Genomic DNA, 22635 nt, shown 5'->3' with positions numbered 1-22635 from the left:
TATTCATCTATTTTAAAAACAACACATAAATAAAAGGCATTGTCATTTACAATGCCAATAGCTTAAACTCTCATAAATGCAAGACCTATTGCATTGCAAATGCTTGTTCTGAGGTTAGTGAGCTGTATGGGAGGTTCTTCACCCTGCTGGGACAACGGAGCTGTCAGGCCAAACTCCCAGTCTGTGAACTGGCAAAATGTTACTTCCGCACTACAAAACATTTGAGTGGGTGCTTTCGTCCACATCTAGAAGGCAAGTGTGTGTAAGACTAACTGTGCCTTATAGAGGGACCTTTCAGACTCTCTCCTAGCGCTTAAAAACAGATCTGTGCTGGCACTCCAGGGTGTTACCCAGCCTGACTAGAGATTTTTTGCTGCCACCAACTGGATATCAGAGTGAGAAATCATGGTCCTGAGCCCTGTCATCGCTCCTGGGGATGCAGTCTTCAATGTGAGGTCTTGTGTGCCTACAGCTCTTACTGATGAGCCCCCATAATGTCTACAGCAATCCCAGTGGTAGGGTGAGCATCATGTACCAGCACTTCCACATTTCCATGTGGGTCCCTTTCTGCAATAATGCAGCTGTGAGCATGTGGTCAATTTGCATGCCCTCCTGCAGTGCCAGGTTCAACCTCTTTTCGAGGCTGGTGACCTGAAGAAAGCCTTGGGTTTGCTTTCCTTTACCACAGTGTGCTAACTCTCCCTCATTCAGTGGGCCTGGAGATCTTGGGAGGCCCGTCTGCCTGTTCTCCATTGGTGCGCTCCTTCTTCTACAATGATGTCAGCATGAGGTCCGAGAGTCTCTCTCCAACACTCCAGATGCAAAGCCTCCCAACTTACTGAGTGGCTGACTTCGCCGAAGAGCCTGTATGCCCCACCTGCCGATGCTGAAGGGGGCTTTAAGCCCCCTTCAAGTGACTGACACCACTCCCCACAGTCCGTGGTCACCAGACTGTGTGACCAGGGCCTGACAAAGGCTATGCAGGCAATCCGGATCCTGAATACCTCTCCAGGAAACGCTGTAAAGGCTGGACACAGAACGGAGTCAGGTAGAGAGAGGAAGGTGCAATTTAGAACCACCAACAGCATTTGCTCTGCTATAGCTGCCACTGGATTCCTAGTAAAGTGGTATCGTCCTGAGTGATGGGGAAGTTACAGAGTAACAAGGTGTGAATTCACAGAGTAACCAGGTGTGAATTCAGATGATGCCATAAAACGTGTTAAAGTTACGGAACATTTACCTAGTCGTGTTTCTTTTTCTTACAATAATAACGCTGCTTTGATACTGTTTATTGCGAGTGATATTTGTGCCTCCAGAACTAGTTCTAGCCCACTCCATCCTTTGAGAGTAAGCCTCGACTGTTCGATCTTGCTACCACCGCGACACCTAAATGAAGCCATTGCAGCCTCCGGCAGGGCCATGTTGAAGTTGTCTATAGAATGAATACCTTAAGGTGCCATTTTCAGAGCACACTCCAGGTTCTGTTGAAACTCCTGGTGGACGCTTACTTACTACGGGGAAGCCCCCCCCCCCGAAAAAATTTCGGGGGGGGGGGCTGAATCTTTTAAGCCATAGGCAGAGTGGAGCTGCAGGGGCTCTTAGAAGGGGTGAAACAACAGCGACGCCTCATTAACATGCAAATGGTCTTTTAAAGACCTGTGAAGTGCTCGGGTGCGGCTTTGTGTGCGCCGGGAAGCTGTCTCATCCCGGGCTGCCACATACGAGGGGGGGGAGGGGGGGGGGGGGCTGAAGCCCTGTGAGTCTAACTCTAAAGGGTGTTGCGCGCCTGAGTCACTCCGATAGATGGCTCTGGTATTCGCAGATTTTTTAATAATGTACTCTGCACCCGGAAACGGTCTTTACAATGGTTTTATTTGAAAGGTAAATGACCATGAACGTGTCCTCTCACGATGGCCCTTTCAGGCTTACGTACCCATGAGTTGGTCCGACGGGCACGTGTTGTGAGAAGGCGGGAGCGTAACGGAGCCATGTGACGTTTATCCACACCAAATTGGTTATCTTTGAATGGCCACCCTCCTTGTAGTAGGAAAAGGCTTCCCTTGCCATGTACTGGCCAGTTTACTGCTGCAGAAGTGGTACAGTGAGATGCTGAACGTGGAGACGCAGTACTGCTGTCAAGAATTCTCTCACCCTTTATGATGTTTTTCATAAATGGTGACTTGGCGCCACCTAGTGGGTTTACTTGCCAAACAACTTCGAAACTGTTATTATTTTCACTAGATTTTCTTTTGTATTCAAATTGTATAGAAATGTATGGCGCTAAGGTTCGTGCCTAGTGGGATTAATACAAATCTGCTTTCTGAATTAATTGTGGGGTGACAGCAGCCTTAAATAAACAAGCATCATTCTGGTTCATCTTATTACTTAAATAAATCCGTATTTGTAAAGCGCGAGCTACTCATCTTTATGGTCTCAAGGCCCTGGGGGTCGTCGTGGATATTAAACGAGCTATTGCCCAGAGTCACATGGTGCTGAGCCAGGCGGGCAACTAGAGCCAAATTTCGGGGGGGCTGAAAAAGATTTCGGGGGGGGGGGGGGGGGGCTAAATCTTCCAGCCACAGGGCAGAGTGGCTGTAAGAAGGGGCGAAAACGCAACAAAAGCCTCATTAACGAGTAAATGGTCTTTTAAAGACCTGTGAAGTACTCGGGTCCGGCTGCAATTAGACGGACACCAGCCCGCGAGGCTGTCTCAGCCGGGCTGACACACATGAGGAGGGAGGAGGAGGGGCGGTTAGCCCAATGGGTGTTGCGCGCCTTTGCTGAGCTGAGCCGCCACCGGAGCGCTATGCTCCGAAGTCAGCTGCCCTGGCCCTGGCACCACACCTCTCCACTAACAAGGTAGACAGACTATGAAACGCACTTGGCGTGTGTTTTTGATTTTGGGTTGTTGAAGTGGTGACAACTGTTGGACGGAGCCCTGTCCTAGATAAATGTTCAGGCATTGGTTGAATGCCCTAAGCCGAAAGACGCCAAGTGTGACCTTGAATTTCCTACTGGGAATCATCAGGCGCGACTGATCAGCATCACCTGACGTAGGCGGGCTGATTCCGGGTTTGACAGCTGCTCAGGGGGGATTCTTGCCGGTTCTCCTAGTTCAGTACCGCATCACTGCAGCTCTTCCCATTCGTCCTTATAAGAATGGGTAAGGGTAAACATGTTTCCAAAGCTGTGCAATGCACAGCACCTTCTGTACTGCAGGCCCTACCCCCCTACAACTCCTGTTCATAGTGTCAAGGGCTGCACTGCACACCGATGAGCTCACTGTGCTTCGTGTGTCTCCACCTCCACGCTTGGATTTATGTTGTATTCATTCACTGCTCCCTCCCATGAAAAATATATTTTCTAAAGTTGCTCCTCCGCCCACCCCCTACTTTCACAGTTAGACCTTTCCAGTGTTAGCCCTCTGTCTGCGCAGCAACCCCCGCACACTGTTCATGGTGGCAGAGGCGGGGAAGGTTTCAAAGGACGATGTCAAGAACAGCAGCAGCACTCTTTACCCACTTCTTCTCCAGACAAAGCTGCCAACCCTCTTTAGTTCACCCTGGAAGACTCATGTTGAGACTAGTAAGCAGCACAGTTCAACATTGCCTGCCTTGCAGTCTTACCATCACGTTTGACCAATGCATCCTTCAAGTTATCCAATATGGTTTTGCCCTTCCTTTTCTGCATATACATTTCTTCCAGTTTACTCTTGAGCATCGGAGGATTACACTGCAATGGTTTCTTTTGCTTACCAGAAGGTTTGTCAACCTGGTTCTGAAGGTGTCAGGAAGACTGGGGCATTACGTCTGGTTGTGTCTGGTCCCTAAACGGCATGGAGGACCAAGGCTGATTCTAGACCCCTTGACCTTCTTCCCGCAAAAGAGGTTAAACAATGATGACATTTGCTCAGGTTCTGCATGCCTTGGATTAAGAGGACTGTACTGTTTCCCTGGGTCTACAGGACACATACTTACTTTCATGTGCTGGACCAGCAGTCACACAGGAGGTATCTCTGCTTTGTGATGGGATTATACCACTTCCAATTGCTGTGCTGCTATTTGGCCTTATACCTGCCTCTCAGGTCTTTATGAAGGCAATGTCTGTGGTTGCGGGGCATCTTTGCTGGTCAAATATACAAGTGTTCCTGTACTTATATGCCTATCGTCTTAACATGAAAGACCGTGGTGCCATTACTGTCCATCCTGGGGTTTTCCATCAGCAAACCAAATACCATTTTCAGCCGGTGCAAAGGATTTCCTTTATTTGGGTTTTCTAGCTATAGTTTCCCCAAAGGCCTTCCCTCCCCTGCAATAAAAGTTTGTGACATTCAGGCATAATCCCAAATCTTTGGAAAAGAGATTCCGTTCCAGCCTTAATGGTTTTGAAGCTGCTTGGTCTCTTGGCTTTATGCATCCTGTTGATGCTTCATGACGAATATATCTCTTTGCAACAAATGCGCTACAACTCATTCCATTACAACGCGGTTGTTACAACGACTTCGTTGTTACAACGCAAACCATTACATCGCAAGTCGGTACAATGACTTGCTGGGGGGGGGGGCGGTGTGCTGTACTTAGGAATAGTATAATTTACTATTCTTACTCCAGTTTATACAACAGCAGGGAAGGTGTTGGATTGTAAATCCAACACCAGCGCGCCACCTGCAGCAAGTGGTTGAAACGACTTGCGATGTAGTGGTTCGTGTTGTAATAATGCGGTCGTTGTAACAACTGCGTTGTAATGGAATGCTTTGTAGCGCATTTGATGGAAATGATGTCTCCCCTTCATGACTGTTGGCTCTATGAAGGCCCTTCCATGGAAATTACACTTGGAGTGGCAATGCCTTTCAGAGAGACTCTGCATATGCGGCGAGTTGGCTCAGGAGCTCCAGTGCTGGATGCCAGACATCAATGTGATATGCAGCAGGCTACTCGCTTGCCTTGTTCTGAACCTTACAGTGGTGGGGGATTTAGGATTACTGAACAAGATGAGGTGAACATCAGAGGTCTCTGGTCTTAATTGGAACAGCCTGGCCACATAAATCTTCATCTACATTCCATCAAAGACAAGTCAGGCCTTGTGCTGACGGACAACAAAACTGCCATGTGATACTGCAACCAGCAGGGTGGGCTTCCTGCCCTCATTCTAGATGCTGTGGTGCTGGTAGTCACTTAAATTGCTATCTTTGACTATCCCAGTCAATGACCTAGCTGGATCCCTCAATATTACGACAGATGAACTCATCCGGTGTCATCTTGCTGATCACGAGTGGCATCTGGAACCAGAGGATGCTTGTGCTGTCTTCTGCTAGGTGGGGTAACCTACAGTAGACCTTTACTCTACCTCCGAGAATATGCATTCTTCTGCTGCTTGCACATTGGCGTTTCCTTTACAAGCAACTCAAGGATAGGTGTTTCACTTTTGGTGGTACTCTAGCTTTTTATACCGTTCTACTCATATGCCCCATATCCCACAGGTCCTGAAGAATGTCATGCAAACCGAGCAGAGCCGATTCTGGTGGCCCATGATTGGGCCATGAGGGTCTGGAACTCTGAACTGCTGACCCCGACTTTCACGCCGAAGAGGAGGGCAAATGCTAGGCAGTGGTCTCACCTTGACGAATGTGTGACTACAGGGAGCCGCTCATACTCTCTCCCCATTTCAAGTCTACTGACTGACGGAACTTGATTGCTCGAAAGTGTGAGTTACAAAACCCTGATCTAGAAGGGAACTACCCAGAAATATCCTTAATTAGGACTGGAGGGTATTTTGATTGGGGTCCTGATGGTCCTGATGAATGCTGGAGTGACCCAACACTAAGGGCACAGTCCACTTGGCAGAAACATGTCAACACTTTTGCAGTAAGGAGGGGTGAAATTATCCTAACTTTCTCCTCTCACCACCATCCTTCACATTTTTAACCCTGGCTGGGTGGTCCAAGAAAAAAATAGTACCACAGACACATCCAAGCTAGTTTTAACTCTCACAAACTGCACACTTCTTTGGTGATCCCACTATTTTATGTTTGTATTGTCTTCCCTTCCCTTTTGCTCCAGCCAGGCGTTGGTCTGCGCAGGAGTGTCAGTTAGCAAGCCCGATAATGAAGCATCTCAGTTTGTGAGTGAGGGCAGTCTTTTCTCACAGAACCATAATACACATTCCTACCTCTCGTTTGTGTGTAAAAGATTGTGACTGGGGAGGTCGGGGAGGAATGCAACTTCTCCCCCCTTCTTTGTGTGAATCGTATGCCTTACACATCTGCTTCGTGTTTGGGAGGACCTGGTCCCCTAGAAGCAAGGCAGAGTGATGCATCCAATATTCCAAAATATCCACTTTCATGTGTGGAGAGTGACTTTGATCTACCATCTGTGGTGTTTGTTGTGAAGAGATGCAGGTTGACCCTCTACAAGCTAGATTATCTGATACACATTTGTTCATGCTATCTTTGGCCTGGCAAGGCTTTGCTCTGGGAACTGTTGAGGTTACATAACAGCCCTTATGGTCTTCCCTAGTTTGTCCGATTAGCCTTCATTATTTAAATCAACCTTTATGCAGCGTTTTCTAAAAGGGCTTTGACATACATTTTTTTAGCCCCCTTCATTTTATCGCAGTTGATCCTCAATTTGGCTTAAGTGTTCTTGATGTTGGCTCTTTTCAGGCCTCTTCACAGTTGTATCCTGAGACTCTAAAATCTGAAGACTGTTTCTCATTCCTCTAACTTCTGTATGTACTATACTTGAGCTGTAGACCATGTCAATTCATCTTCCATATATTACTCGTTTTCCTGACAAACTAGTCAAAGGGCATGTCCATCCTTTCGTTTGAAAGCAGTGTTACCTTTCCACGTGGGGCAGTCCATCACGTGTCCTATGTTATTTTCGTACCGATATCTCTCCAACGAGGATGACAGGCTGAACTGGTTGAATACCTTGCCCCTAGTGTCTTCATTGATAAGACTGTGGAGATTGGTGGATTGTCAGCTGTTTGTTGGGTTAACTGGTGCAGAGGAAGGAAAGCCAGTCAATTAACAGACCATGATATATTGTCTTCTGCATCAAACTATACTATAGTCTAAAATGATCCACAATGGGCCATGAGGATAATTCCACCAGAGCAAAGGTGCAACTATTGATTTAGCTTGTGGAGTTCCGTTTCTGGGCTTCTGCCATGCTGCAACATGGACATCTGCCCATACGTCGACCAAGCACTACTTCATCAGTTCCAAAATCTGCAGAGGGAATCATTTTGCCCACTTGGTCCTGAAGGACTTTGAGGCATAAAGTCCAACCCCCAGGCACACTTTCTTGGTGGAGGTATTGCTGTGGTACAAATTCACAAGTTTAGGAATCTGTGGTTAGAAGAACCCATAAGACAAATAAGGTACTTGACTTCGGTAATGCTCTTTCTGCTGGATACTCTATGTAACCACAGATTCCCCACCACTTGCCCACCTCACTATTCTGTGGAGGGGTCTTTCATATATTAGTAAGATTTCAAAAGTAGATTTTACACACTGCCAGTGAGGGATCAGTCCTGTTAACTATTCTCTGTATTCTTGGGTGCGAGATGGCCTAATTATTAAACAGAAGGCATCGCATCACAGATAGGTGGCATCTTGTGCTGCTCCCTGCCTCACATCTGGAGGCAGGGCAGAGTCTCAGTGGAGCTTGATTGCACCATCTGTCAGCACACAGGAGCTATTGAAAGGGATTCCATATCCAGTGTGCCTCTTGGGGAGATTCAGAATGTGAGGAATATACTGTTGCATAGACTATCCACCTGAGAAAGTGTCACCATATGGTGAGAAACTTATTCTTTTAAACTTCTCCTCACCATTGCTTATTCTTAATCAGGCAGGTGCTGAGTAAAATCGAAGGTGCCTTGAGGTCTGCCACAGGACCCCAAACATCACACAGCCAAAATTATTTTGAAGTACATTTTAAATCTCTTAGTACAGCAAAGGCTTGGAAATCATCATAATTTGTTCATTCTTGGCAAATGTTTAGGTAGTAGTGCAGTGCATGGTAATTCAAACGACCAAGCTCAACTGAATTTTCTTTAAGTCTGTGGTAGTTTGGGGATTTAAATTGATAGAGTTCCCAAAACTGTTTTTTTTAATGTATTTTTTTTAAGATGCTTTTTTATTTTAATTTTACCGGAGTTGTTTGGAAGAATTGTAATAATGGTGTTAGTTGTAATTTATAGGATTATTGTTGGTATTTGTTTTTGCTTTTCAAGTCTTGAAAATTGTAGATTATACTTTTTCCTTTTTTGCCTCAAACCTCGTTCTGATTGTGGGCCTGATTCACAAACTGTACTTTGTAGTATGTACAGTAGTTACTACTTTTGTACTACAAAGTGCAGTTCACAAATCTACAATTGTTAATCTCCACCGCCACCTCTCCTTTCTTTTTACATTAATTTACATTAGTACGTAACATTCAAAAAGTGCAATTTGTTTTCAGGATTAATAAACTTTTTTTCTACTTTTCCTTATACTTCACCACAGGTAGATCTATGCCATTGGGGCAGTAGTAAAGTACACTGGCAAATTTGGGGAGGAGATATGCATGTCTACACTTTTGAGTAACTTTACACTTGTAAATGATGAAAAGCCATAAGTAGGAAAGGTAGTCAAAAATGTAAGAGTAAACTTACACTTGCAACTTACTCCCAAGTGTAAGTTACCTTCGGGAATACCCCCAGCTGTTTTATTTGTTTTAAGTTTGAAAGGTGTTAATTTTTTCAAGCAAGCAGAGTTTTGATGATCTGTGCATGCATACACTTTGATGCCTTGTTCCAGCTTTCTTATGTGCCCAGATGTTTTTTCCCTGTTCACTGCTCATCCTTCAACATTAGTTGACTGCAACATGCCCCCTTCTGGTGGGGTGGTGGTCAGAGGTTAGACAGGCCTGTTCCTAGTCCTTACCTCTACACCATGGAGCAAATGCTGATGTTAGCACTAAGGTAAAGATGCTACCATTTTCCATATGAAGTGGCTTCTGCAGCACCTTTTCCAATTTTTTGTTACAGTAGACAGTAATCCATGATCGTCATTCACTTTCTTTTTTGCCACATGTTGCAATTATTACTTTGTATAACACTATATTGTCCACTATTTGATAGCATGTGCATTTTTTCAGGATTCGGTCATGCCTACCCAAGAGTCTCAAGGAAACGATAAAAACGATGAAGCTGAGCTTGCCTCGGATGACACAGATGAGGGTAGGTTATTTTATAATGTTATCTTAGAATGGATAAGTTGGTACCGGATATGTTTGTCAATCATTGAATTAAGTTGTTTGTACTTTTTTTTTAGCAGGGTAACTTTTAAACTTTAGCAGATTTAAATATAGTTCTTCGGGTGTTTTTTGAGGCCTTAAAATCTCTGTCGTCTCTGTCTTTTAATAAACAACGAATCCACTGAAAGACGTGTTTTATAATGTGTATCTTCTCTGTAAGAAATAAAATAAACACATGAAAGTGTGTTTGCCAACTGTAAAAAGTCTATTTTGGAACCTACCAAATTAATATTTTAAAGACCCTCACAGAAAATCCTATTTTGGATCACAACGAAATATATCATGAGCCCGGAGCTCCAATTCGATTGGATGAGGAAGCCTCACCCTCTAGTTGTGGCATGCTTCCTCATCGGCGACCTCATCTTATCCTGGTAAGATGGTTCTACCAGGGTGGACTCAACCTCAACAAGAGGGATTTCTTAATGAATGCTAACCGGAAAAGACAGGAGCCAGATATGCTAAAAATACCTTAAAGCAAACCCAGGATAATACCTTTAATAATGGGTACCTCAGGTACAACAAAAAACAAAAAATCAGGATGGTATATAGGTTCAGTGACCCAACCATTTGTCTTTAAGCTAACATGTTTCTGCCCACAATATTGCTAGTACCCGCAGAAGACATACATCGTCCTAATCACCCAGCTGCTCATTGGTGGGTATACCTCTTGAAGAATGTGTCGCTACAGAGGATATCTGCTTCTTCCCATACCATGAAGCTCTAGCTCCCTGGAGTCAGGGAACCCTGTTTTCCTGGGTTGTCAAGGTAGGACTCACAGAGTAAAATCATGCACAGTACACTCACTTACTTAGGGTAAGGAGTAGCGATAGGAAGCTCCCTTTGGCCGTGACAAATGCCCCTGACCAGTACTGGCAATGTTGTGGGCAGAAACATGTTGGCTTAAAGACAGGTGGTCGGGTCAGTCATTGAATCTATATGTCGTCCCAAATTTTTGGTTTTAGTTGTACCTAATGTACCCATTATTAAAGGTATTATCCTTGGTACACCCCAAGGTATTTTTTGCATGGGGAGTGGCCAATATTGCAGCTGCATCGGACGCACTCTAACAAGCTCTAAAGCCGGCCACGCATGATCCTTTATTAAACATCTCCTTTCAGCCGTAAAATTGTTTTTTTATGGTGACCGCTTGCCCAGAGGACGCACACTGAGGAGGTGGCAAGGGTGCGTTACCTCTGTTCAACTTCAGAGGGTGGGGACTGGAGTGGGGCCTTTAGCAGTCAGTCCCATTGCTGTATCGCGACCCAACCATTTGTCTTTAAGCGAACATGTTTCTGTCCACAATATTGCTAGTACCCGCAGAAGACATAAATTGTCCTAATTACCCAGCTGATCATTGGCGGGTATATCTCTTGAAGAATGTGTGACCACAGAGGATATCTGCTTCTTCCCATACCATGAAGCTCTAGCTCCCCGGAGTCAGGGAACCCTGTTTTCCAGGGTTGTCAAGGTAGGACTCAGATTAAAATTCTGCACAGTACACTCACTTACTTAGGGTAAGCAGTAGCGATAGGGATCCCTTTGGCCATGACGAATGCCCCTGACCAGTACTGGCAATGTTGTGGGCAGAAACATGTTGGCTTAAAGACAGGTGGTCGGGTCATTCATTAAACCTATATATCATCCCAATTTTTCGGTTTTAATTGTACCTAATGTACCCATTATTAAAGGTATTATCCTTGGTACACCCCAAGGTATTTTTTGCATGGGGAGTGGCCAAGATTGCAGCTGCATCGGACGCACTCTAACAAGCCCCAAAGCCGGCTAAGCATGATCCTTTTTTAAACCTCTCCTACCTGCCGTAAAATTGTTCATTTATGGTGACCGCTTGCCCAGAGGACGCACACTGAGGAGGTGGGAATGTCGCGTTGCCTCTGTTCGACTTCAGAGGGTGTGGCCTGAAGTGGGGCCTTTAGCAGGCAGTCCGATTGCTGTATCGGGACTGTGACCAGAGGAACCTGACGTGTGGACAAACGAACCACCCTACCTTACCTGGGACACCTTGGAGGGTATTTTGACACTCTGTGAGTGTGATTACTTGCTGACCATAGCCCAGACTCCGACAGGACTCACAAGGGCATGTGGCAGCGAGCGGACTCCCCCAACCCGTCTGGGCTTGTATGGGACACTGCGTGGTGGGAAGCGGCGGCGCCAACTCAGACCTGCCTGTGTGGTACAGGAGCTTTGGCCCGTGCAGTGGTAAAGGTGGGCAGGCCTAAGGGCAATTGTCCCACACAAGAGCGTGTATTACTGCTTACAGCCTGACTGGCTGGTGCATCAGAAGCGTAGAAATGCAACCTTGATGTGTGGCAGCATGTGGAAGTGGTGGAGAGTCTCTGGCAGCACTGACCCACGCTCCTGGCCCTCTGTAAATTGCATCCTGCCAGATGGACGTCCTGCTGCCCAGTGACTGCTCACTGTTTGTCCACTTGGCCCTGTACATTGTGGAAACTGGTCGATTTCCTGGCCCAACAGCTCCTCGCACATTTGAAGGCCCTGACTTGACCGGAAGTGCTTGTGGGCGGACTGATGAGTTAAAACTGCTGCCGTCCTATATAAACTCAAGGCAGCGCAGCGTATTGCTGTTCTCTTGGATGCCGATTGCCCCCTGCAATGCCTGCTCCCCCTGGGGATTGATCACTCCTTTCTGGGGGCCATTGACATTGGCAACGACTGGAGGCACTCAGATCAAAATCCTCAGCTGAAAGTAGACAGTGTTTGTTACAGGGCTTGGTGCTATAGGCCTTACCAGATGCTGATGTCGTCCTGAGCCTGAGCACTGGTTATTCGTGTCGGAGCCTGCCTCCTGCAATGGATTGTGGGTGTGCTTCATTGGAAGATGTAGGGAGCCGAAGTGTCCGCTGTTTTTTTAATTGCACTAAAGGGGCCAAACTGCACAATACAATGATGGTGAAGCGGGTCGGAGCCCGCCTCCTGCTCCTTCTGCCATTGGATTGTGGGTGTGCTTCATTGGAAGATGTAGGGAGCCTAAGCGCCAGCTGTGTTTTTGATTGCACTTAAGGGGCCACACTGCAAAATACAATGATGGTGAAGCCTAGGCCTGCTAAGCCTGTGCCACAGGAACTTAGTGGCCCAGCGCCACCCTCTACCCCTGCAGACAGTGCCCTAGACAACCTGAGTCGCCTTGAGGCATTCATTTTAAGAAGTGATTCATTTGATCCTGGGCACTAAAACTTCGTTGGAGACCGAGATTGAATCTGTCTCTTTAGATGTGAATCTACTAAGGGCAGATCTTTGGAAGCTGGCTGACCGGGTGGACAAAGTAGACTCTACACTAACTGCCTTGAGACCCATGGTACAGCAGTTGCAGGTGTAATTGAAAATAAGTGAAGAGGTGGCTGCGTTACACCGCAGAGCATAGAAGGGCGCTCTAGACGCAATAATATCTGCCTGCTGGGCTTCCCTGAACAGTCGGAGAACCCCGGAATGGAGAGATTTCTCGAAACCTGGCTGAAGGAATCTGTGTTGGCAGGCAAAGTGCCTGAATTCTTCTCCTTGAAGAGAGCACATCAGGTCCCAGGCAGGCCGCCCCCTCCCAGGGTCTTCCCCGCAGACCATCATTGCCCGATTTTCAATTATCGAGACCGTGACTTGGTGCTTCATCAATTTCGAGTGAAGGGTCCCTTGCACTTTGAGAACACTGTGATCACTGCGTACCCTGGTTTTACAGCGTAAGTGCAGCGTCTCCTTGGCTCCTACGTGAAGGTTAAACAATGCCTTGGAGAGTTGAAACTCAAATATGCACTTCTCCTTCCAGTGCAACTCAGGGTAGTTTATGGCAAGCTGACCCACATTTTCTCCAACCCAGAAGACGTGTGAACCTGGCTGCATGCTAAGGGCTCAGGACCCTTCTGAGAACTTGACTGTTGCAGAATGAGTGATGCCCCGACATTGACAACGAATCAGAGATCTGTTAAAAACCGACCTTCCAGGTAGTGGTTGGACAAGACCAGGCGGTGAAAGAGGCCTTGCAGCACAGCACCAATTCCTTTGCGATCAGATCGCTCATCGGACTCTGACTCGGACACAGACAGCTCTGTGTTCTCGACAACTAGTGCTTCCCAGGGTCCGAAAATGACTCCATGATCAGCAGATGGCTTGTAGGATATACTTGTCTGGGCTCCACAGGTGCACACCTGCAGACCTGGACGATTGGTGCACCTGGGCATCTCCGAGGTAAGCTGATTTGATTTGACTGGGCTGGATGCTGAGTCCTCCGATGATGGCATAGGCCACAGGAAGGTTGAGCCCTAGTGTTTTCACGCTCCACAGACACTCCAAAGTAGATATCGTTGTCCATTGAACAGTTTATTTAGTTCTTAGTTAATTGTTGAGGGCGTTTTGCCGGGGATTTGAATGTCACATGGACTTGGGGGTAGGGGGCTGGAAGGTAATTGGAGTGTGCTGGGGATGCCAGATATAACAAAACATCATCCGCATATAGCGAAATGCGGTCCTCCCATCTCATGGTCCACCGTAGCCCACGGATTACTGGATCCTGCCGGATCCACGCTGCCATTGGCTCCATTGGCCATAGGAGTGGCAATAGGGGACACCCCTGACGTGTCCCTCTGCCTAGCAGGAAGTCTACCGAAATACGTCCGTTTACTACCACCTGTGCCAGAGGGTTTTGTGTATAATAATTGTATCCAAGCACAGAAGTTTGGACCGAACCCTAGGTGTTGAAGGACCGTAAAAAGGAAGGGCCACTCTACGAGATCGAATGCCATACGTGCATCCAGGGACAGGATGACCGCTTCTTTCTCAATAGTTGATTTGCGCGCAATGACACTATGTAATCTTCTTAAATTAAGCGCCGTGTTGCGATTCGGCATGAACCCAGATTGGTCCGGGTGGATCAGTGTCGTGAGATAAGGCTGCAATCTCAGGGCAATAACCTTTGCTAGTATTTTTGCTTCTGCGTTAATCAGGGAAATAGGCCTATACGACGTGCATTCATATGCTGGTTTGCTCGGCTTATGTATTGCTACTATCGTTGCAAGGCGTTGATCCCTGGGGAGCACCCCCCTCTCCAAACCATCGTTGTACATATGCGGTATGAGTTGATCAGCCGCCCTCTTGTAGAATTCTACCGGGATACCATTAGGACCCAGCGCCTTTCCTGTATGCAATGCGCCGATTGCTAGTGCGAGCTCGTCCGGAGTCAATTCCGCCTCCAGAGCTTGTGCCTCTTCCGGAGCCAGTGTAGGCATCTGTATGTCTCTAAGAAAAGCCAAGTTGTCTGCTATTGTAGTCGTGGCTGTGGGTGTATAAAACTTTTCATTTTTTTTAAACTTGTTTTTATTGGCATTTGTTAGTACAGTTGTTACATATCAGTATTGGAGTGTGGCGTCATTAAGTACATTGTTCCAGTCAGGTGATACCCATCTTGACATGTAGAAATAACTTTACTGCAATTATATGCAATGTAACAGGTATTTGCCATATGAATAAACAAACCAGGGAGGGGGAGAGTAAACTAGGGGCAGTCATGGACTATCAAGGATAGGGCAGCCGGACCATCTCACATGTGGTCCGTTAGGTAACTGGTGAGACGACGCAGTGGGAACCCCTGGTCGGGGTACGACTATGCAGGCGGACATACGACATAGGTGCAGGCCCCGGAGTAGCGGGGATAGGAACGTGGTCACTCTAGGGTGGGCGTGGGGCATTAGGGGGAGCATTATCCGAGTGGGGTTGTGTCGCGTAAGGCTGCGTGGCAGTAGGGATGGTCGCGGTCGCGCCCTGGTCAGCTAGGGGCTGGGGCTGTTTAAACTGATGCATCAATAGCGCCCACTCCAGGGAAATCGGGGTTTTACGTATGCCCTTCGCTTCCTCCTCTCGCAGGGCATCCTCCTCAGCCGCGGACCACTTGAGCACCGCCCCCCTCCATGCCGCCAGCGGGGGGCCCGTGGGGGAACGCCAATGCATCGCTATGCATCGTTTAGCCAGGAGGTGTGCTAAGGAGACAAATCGTATGGGCACTTTGTGCCGTGTCTTCCGGCCCATTATTCCCAGTGCGCAGTACTCCCATGTATCTAGATGAGGCAACCCCGTGAGATCTCGGAGGGTTTCGTGGATAGTCGACCAGTAAGTCTGAATATCCGGGCACGACCAAAACATATGGAGAAAATCTGCGTCTTGCGCCTGACAGCGGGGGCAGAGGAAGACCGTAGCGGGATAAAAACGCTGCAGGCGTGCTGGGGTCAAGTAGGCCCTATGTAGAATGTAATATTGTATGTTTTTGAAACGGGCATTCCTAGACACCTTTTTGGGGAATTCGAGTGCCCTTTCCCACTCAGTGTCGTGAAACGCCCGTCCCACCTCCTCCTCCCAAAGGGTCCGTAAGGGGGTCAGCGATGGGGGTGTTAACTCCCGGATGGACTTGTACAGCCAGGTGGTGAGATGACGGCCCCGTCCCATTCGCAGTATCATGTGGAGGACTGGATGTGTGGGGGGCTCCCCTAGTGTGAGATCATAGTATGGTCGGAAATGGCTGAGGAGCTGACGATGCCTCAAGAATTGCCCTGGGGGGAGATCATAGTCATCAATGAGTTGCTGGAAGGGCCGAAGGTGTCCCTCCGCGAACAGTATGTCTGCCTCGGTGACCTCCCTAGATGTCCACTCCCGTAGCAGGACGGGGGTAAAGAACTGGGTGTTTTTGGGCCAGCCCACTAGTGGAAGCAATGGTGAATACGGGGGCCTGTCCGGTGCGAGTCGGTGTATGCGTCGGATACATCCCCGGGCCACCTCCACCTGGAGGGGGTAGGCCTCCGCTGGGCGGGTACCTGGCACAAGTAGACGGCACAATTCCGGTGTCGTTAACCGACCCGTGGTCGTGTATGTTTCGGACGTGTGCCTGTCAGCTGTCCAATAGGAGAGCCATTGGAGCTGCGCCGCTAGGAAATAGGCTTCGAACGAGGGGGCTCCAAGGCCTCCTTGTGTTGTGGGTAATTTCAGTTTTGCCAGTGCGATTCTATGTCGCCCCTTGCCCCATATTAGGGATCCAAGAAGAGTGTCCAAATCTTTGAAGAAAGAGCGAGGCGGTATCACTGGAAGATTAGTGAAATAATAGAGTAGGCGCGGGACCAAAATCATTTTCGCTAGGGCTACGCGGCCAATCGGGGCCAGCGGAAGGTTCCGCCAGAATCCGATAGTGGAACGTATGGAGGCAAGTGTCCTACGATAGTTACCCTCGAAGATGTCAGTGGGTGAGTGATATAGGCGAATCCCTAGATAGCGAGGGGCTTCCGCCGTCCAATTGAGTCTCCGATCACCAATCCATACCTCCCGAGGGGCAGAGTCGGGGTGTAGGGGGTACACTACAGATTTCTCCCAGTTCACCTTTAAGCCTGAAGCCTCTGCGAACTCGGTCAAGATGAGCCCGAGTGAGGTGAGATCCGCGGTGATGTCCCGTATGTACAGGAGGAGATCGTCGGCATACAGTGAGACACAGTGTGTGGTGTCCGCGAGCGGTATGCCCCAGTCCTGCCCCTCCCCACGGAGACGGACAGCCAGGGGCTCCACAGCCAGCGCGAATAATAGGGGCGAGAGGGGGCAGCCCTGTCTGGTACCCCTGTGTATTGTGAATGCCGAAGAAATACGACGCCCAATGCGGATTCGGGAAGTGAGTTTAGTGTACAGAAGGCGGGTGTAGGCTACTAGCTTGGGGCCGAGGCCAGCACGCTGGAGAACCGAGAACAGGTACTGCCACGTCAGGGTGTCGAAGGCCTTCTCGAGGTCCAAGATCAGACACACCGCTCTGGGGTAGCGGTCACCAATCTGATCCTGGATATGGAACAGACGTCGTATGTTCTGGGAGGTGTTCCTGCCCGGAACAAATCCACATTGGTCAATGTGTACTAATGGACGTATCACCCGGGAGTATCTTTCTGCCAATATTTTCCCCAAAATTTTACAGTCTGCTGTGAGGAGCGTTATAGGCCGATAAGAAGCCAACAGCTGTGGATCGCGGTTGGGCTTCGGGAAAGTGACAATTACCGATTCTCTCATGGATCTGGGCAATTCGCCCGCGCGTAGTGCTGTGTCCAGTACCATCGAAAGACGGGGGGTCAGCAGCGAAGCGAAGGTGGCATAGTATTCTAGCGGGAACCCGTCCAAGCCAGGGGCTTTGTGTCGAGCCAATGTACGTATGGCATGTGTGATCTCTGAGGTATGTATTGCCGTGTCCAGGTCAGTTTTCTCTGCAGCAGATATCCGAGGGAGAGGGAGAGGGTCAAGGAAGCGATCGATCGTCCCTTGACTCCACTCTCGAGGGCTATCATAGACCTCCGAGTAATATTGACGGAATTCTTGAAGAATCTCGTCCTGGGAGTGTACCAAGACGCCGTGCTGCGTAGTTATGGACGTGATGGGTCGCATCTCCGTGTCTTGTTTAGCCAGCCACGCCAGCAGCGAGCCCGTCTTGTCACGGTCTTTGTGCATTCGAGTCGCATATGCCCGAAAGTTGTATCGCCGCATATCCGCGCACGCTCCCTGATATTCCGACTTGGCATGGGCAAGCTGCGTCACCACTGCCACCGATTGATCAGTGAGTTTTGTGGCGTTAGCAAGCCGTTTCTCAGCCTTATCGAGGGCCTGTTCCAGGGTACGCTTCACCCCGACGCGCTGTTGAATGCAGTCTCCCCTGGCCACCACCTTAAAACTGTCCCACTCGATCAGGGTGGAGGATGCTGACCCCGCGTTTCGGGCAAAGTATTCTCTGATACTACACTCTTGTTCGTGTGTGAAGACCGGGTCCGCCAGACAATCGCGTGGGAGGCGCCATGTTGGGACAGGGGGGTGTGGGGGTCTCCATTGAAGACTCAGCACATGCGCATCATGGTCGGATATGACTCTACCCAGGTAGTCTGTGTGACGGACCTGAGGGAGCACCGCTGCCGTGCATAAGAACCGGTCCAGCCTGACTCGGAGATTGTGAGGAGCAGAGTAGAAGGAGTACATGCGCGTATGAGGGTGGTGCAATCGCCATGCATCTGTGAGTGACCAGTGCGCTACCCATGCCTTAAATCTATCAATTTGTCTGTAAGTAGGGGAACGTGGCAATGGAGGGAAGGAGCGATCTAATCCGGGATCCAGAATACAATTGTAATCTCCCCCGAGTATCCAAGGTACATGTGTGAATTGGGCTAGGATTTTTGTGAGTCTGTCCCAAAACTTATCCTGGTCAACATTCGGAGCGTATATGCTTCCCAGTAGGACGGTCTGGCCGTCGAGCAGGCCCTCCAACAGGACAAACCTACCCTCCCCGTCTACCACCCGCTGGAGCTCCTGGAAGGGAGTACCCGGTCGAACCCAGATCATCACGCCGCGGGCAAATGATGAATAGGTTGTGGCGCAGACGAGGCCCCGCCATTTCGCCTGTACCCTGCCCACCTCTGTTGCATTCAAATGGGTTTCTTGCACTAGAAGTATGGAGGCCGCCTGGCGCTTCGCATAGGCATAGGTCGCATAACGCTTGCGGGGAGTGTGAAGACCGCGCGCATTTAACGTTAGTATGTTAACATCTGCTACACTCGTCCTCCGTGCCATGGGTAATACGGTTAGTGTGCAGGCCAAGGGAAACGCCGACCCGAGTGGTCGGTGTGTGGGGGCCTAGGGGTTCGCCGCGCTGCTGCTGAATAACGGACCAGTGATCCCGGCTGCTGGGGCGCTTGGTCTTGCAAGTGTAGGGTGCCATGACGTGTGGGATGTGTAAGAACTGGGAAATAAACGGTATGCTGGGGAACGGGAAACAGTCCCAATGCAAAGGACTCATCGTCCGAGAGACGGTGTGTCCAAACGTCTCCCTGTAACGCCGGGAGAATGAACCTGTTCTATATGTTGGGGGGTGGCGACCTGAAGCTGCGCGCCGATGCGTCTAGTAGGCATGGGAGAAGGATCATTACGCGTCACTAGGGATGTGCCAAGCTCAACATTTGTGATGGTGGATGAATATTGACTATTACTCATAAGGATACAAAGTAGACAGTCTAGCGTTCTTGGGTGCCTCATGGTGGGGAGGGGCACGCCTGTCCATCCAACAGTCCTTCTGCCGTTTGTGGAGTGACCCCAGAGGGCATCACGGAGCCCATCCCCGATGCGGTGTCATCACTGTCATTTTCACCCTCTGAGGAGAAGATGTGTGGAGGGCGATCAATGGAGTCGGTATGTTGGGTGGATCGGAGATGAATAACCGCCTGTAGCGCCCCCCGCCTCTCCTTCATGATCTGCTCCAGGTCCGGCGAGTCGTGGGCGCCAGAAACTACTTTCCTCTCCGTGTGACGAGGCTTCATGGGGCGCTTTTTGGCTCGGAACGTGTTATAGGGCGAGCCGTTTCTGGGGTGGGCATCGGGCGTCCGTGTGCAGTGCTGATCCGCCCAATCGTGCGCCGCCTCGGCGGTCGTGAAAAAGACTGAAGAGCCCTTGTAGAGAACCTTGAGGCGAGCTGGATAGAGTAAAGCATACTGCATGTTGTTATCCCGCAGTCTCCGCTTTACGTCCAGAAAAGTGGATCGCTGCTGTTGCACCGCTCGAGCATAGTCCGGGAAAATCATTACCTGCTTGTCCTCTATTCGGAGTGGCGCCGCCTGTCGTGCCGCTCGAAGTACAGCGTCACGATCGCGAAAATGCAGGAATTTAGCGAGCAGTGGTCGAGGGGGCGCTCCAGGGATGGGCTTCCGGGCCGGCACCCTGTGGGCTCGTTCAATCGAGAAGAACGCTGTACGGTCCGCCGTTGGGGTAAAGGATTTGAGCCAAGTGTCCTGCTAAGGCGTCCACTATTTGCTGTGGGTCTGTAGTCCGCATCCCATTGTCTAATCGGATTTGTGCCACCCATCTGCTAGCTCTTTCCTTTTTGTCAAGCCAGACCAAGAGCTTGCCTGCCTTATCTCCCTGTTCGTAGACAGTATGTAGCGTGTTGGTGAGTTTTGTTTTCGCCTCTACCCATGCATAGGCCCTGTATTCCTGTTTCGCTTATTTTACTCTGTGTTCCGTGGTCTCACTATTGTCTGTGACATGGGCAGTTTCTGCCCTGGATACCTCTTGCTCCAAGTCCTCGATCTGTTGCCTATGAACCTGTTTGTGTCTAGCAACCAAGGAGATGGCCTGACCCCTCAATACCGTCTTATATGCCTCCCACAGCGTCGTCGGGGATGAGACTGAATGTTGATTCTCGGCAAAATAATGCTCTGTCATTTTCATTAGGCCTTTACTAATCATGCGGTCTTTTAGATAACATGGGTAGAGGGGAAACATACGGCTCCGTCCCGGAGATAGGGATGTGTACCGGGGAATGGTCCGAAATACCCCTGGAAAAGTGTGAGATCTCCCTAATCCCCCATCTGCCCTGTTGCCAGTGTAAATAAATAGTCAAGTCTGGAAAGACTATTGTGGACCCCGGAGTGGAAGGTATATTGTCTCTCAAGCGGGTGCCTGGCACGCCAGACATCTACAAGACCTAGTGCGTCAATAAATTCTACCAATTTAGAGTTTGCTCCCCTGGGATCCCTGGAGGGTTGCCATCCATCGTTGCATTAAAATCGCCTCTCGCTATCAGTTCGCCCTGTGGTAGTGATAATAAAAATTTTCTCAGAGCTGGGAAAGCTGTCTGATGAAGCGAGGGGGGGATATAGACCGATACTAGGTTATAAGATCGCCCCTCCCATTGGCAGGCTATCGCAGCAAATCTTCCCTGATCATCCGTCCAGGACCCAGTCATTATCAGTGGGAAAAGTTTGTTTATTAGAATTCCCACTCCCCGGGAGCCAGAGGTAAACTCAGAGTGCACCACCAACTTATATCCCCATCTATCCAAGGCCTTACAGGTCGATCCCGTCAGGTGCGACTCTTGGAGCAGTGCTACTACTGGGCCCTTACGTTTGATGTACTGTAGAACCGGTCCCCTCTTTATTTTGTTGCCTAGACCATTCACATTCCAAGACATTATTGCAAGGGAGCGATATGCCGTCTGAGTGATTGAGGGCTGTGAGGCCGGATCGTCAATCTGGGCTTCTATTCATCTCTCAGTTAGCATCGTCTATGTAGGAGTGAGGAATGTTTTGTGAGATGCACGTTGTATTGCCTTCCTGTGAGTCTCCCCATATTGCACCATATTTCTATACTGTAAAAAAAAAAAACCATAACCCATTTAAACTGTACTTTACCCCCATCCCCCCTCCCTGCCTCCCTGCACGGCGGATGTAAAACTACCAGTTCTTTCGTGCATGGTTGTGCCAGCGTTGTGGGTTTTTTGTTTTGGTTGCGATCCCTGTCTTCTTGTCCCCCGGCAGGGCGCCATCCTTCCAACCAGTCGTGGGCATCCTTTGGCGTCTCAAAGAACCAGGTCTTTGCTTCTGCTACCACACTCAATTTTACCGGGTATAGCATAGCGTATTTAAGTTCTCGTTTGTGCAGTTCTTTTTTAACGTCCAAGAAATTCCGGCGTTGCTTGGTCACCGCCGCCGTGTAATCAGAATACATCGTCACGGTACAGTTTTCAACTTTTAGCGGGGGCAATGCGCGCCGCCTGTAGAATTGTACCTCGGTCTCTAAAGTTGAATATGCGTGCCAGTATTAGTCTGGGGGGGGGGGCTCCCGGGCAGGGCCTTCCCCCGGATATGCGGTGCGCCCTTTCCACCGAGAAGAAACTGGACAGTCCACGTGGTTGCAGGTGGTTTTTAATAAGGTCTTCTACAAATAGATCCAGGGCCAGCCCCCTTATACTCTCCGGTACCCCAACCAGGCGTACATTATTCCTTCTCGAGCGACCTTCCTGATTGTCAAGTTTGTCTGCCATTTGTTTCTGTGCCAGTTCCAGTTTTCTCACCTACCGCTGTAATGCCACTGTGTCCGTGGAAAGCGCTACCGTGGTAGTTTCCACGTCCGTAAGACGTGTACTCATTTTGGAGACATCGGCACGTGATAATGTTAAATCTGTAGATACCGAGCCTATGGAGGTTTGCATCTGCTGTATAGCAGCAATTACATCCTTCAGGGTGACCTTTTTGGATTGTTCGGTCTGCGGTTCACCTCCACTTGTCGCAGTCACAGAGGGCATCTCTATCTGGTCTTTATGATAAGCATATTTGCCCAGTTTATCACTGGGTACTGTGCGCTGTCCCCGGCCTCCCATTGTGCCTGGTCGGTTGGTTATCTTGATCAAGTACTCAAAGGGGGGGGGGGCCGGAAGGCAGTAATCACCGCCGCCTGCCTGCGGGCACAGCGTCCACACGCGGCCTTACGGTTTTTCTGCCGCCCACTCGTTTCCTCCCTAGAGACCGCACTTCACCTC

The 22635-nt window shown here is 49.2% G+C and overlaps 1 protein-coding gene across 2 annotated transcripts in view; it reads left to right on the top strand.

Annotated features, from left to right (window-relative positions):
- Positions 1-22635, top strand: part of PRKCZ (protein kinase C zeta) — an 820696-nt gene that overhangs the window by 619072 nt on the left and 178989 nt on the right. For both annotated transcript variants that reach the window (XM_085609332.1, XM_085609338.1), the window contains one exon: positions 9147-9228. In XM_085609332.1, coding sequence (XP_085465458.1) covers positions 9147-9228 — 82 coding nt within the window. The remainder of the gene's footprint in view (positions 1-9146; positions 9229-22635) is intronic.

Source organism: Triturus cristatus, chromosome 1_2 (assembly GCF_964204655.1).
Source record: "Triturus cristatus chromosome 1_2, aTriCri1.1, whole genome shotgun sequence".
Lineage (NCBI taxonomy): Eukaryota > Metazoa > Chordata > Amphibia > Caudata > Salamandridae > Triturus > Triturus cristatus.
This window is presented reverse-complemented; position numbering and strand designations above follow the sequence as displayed.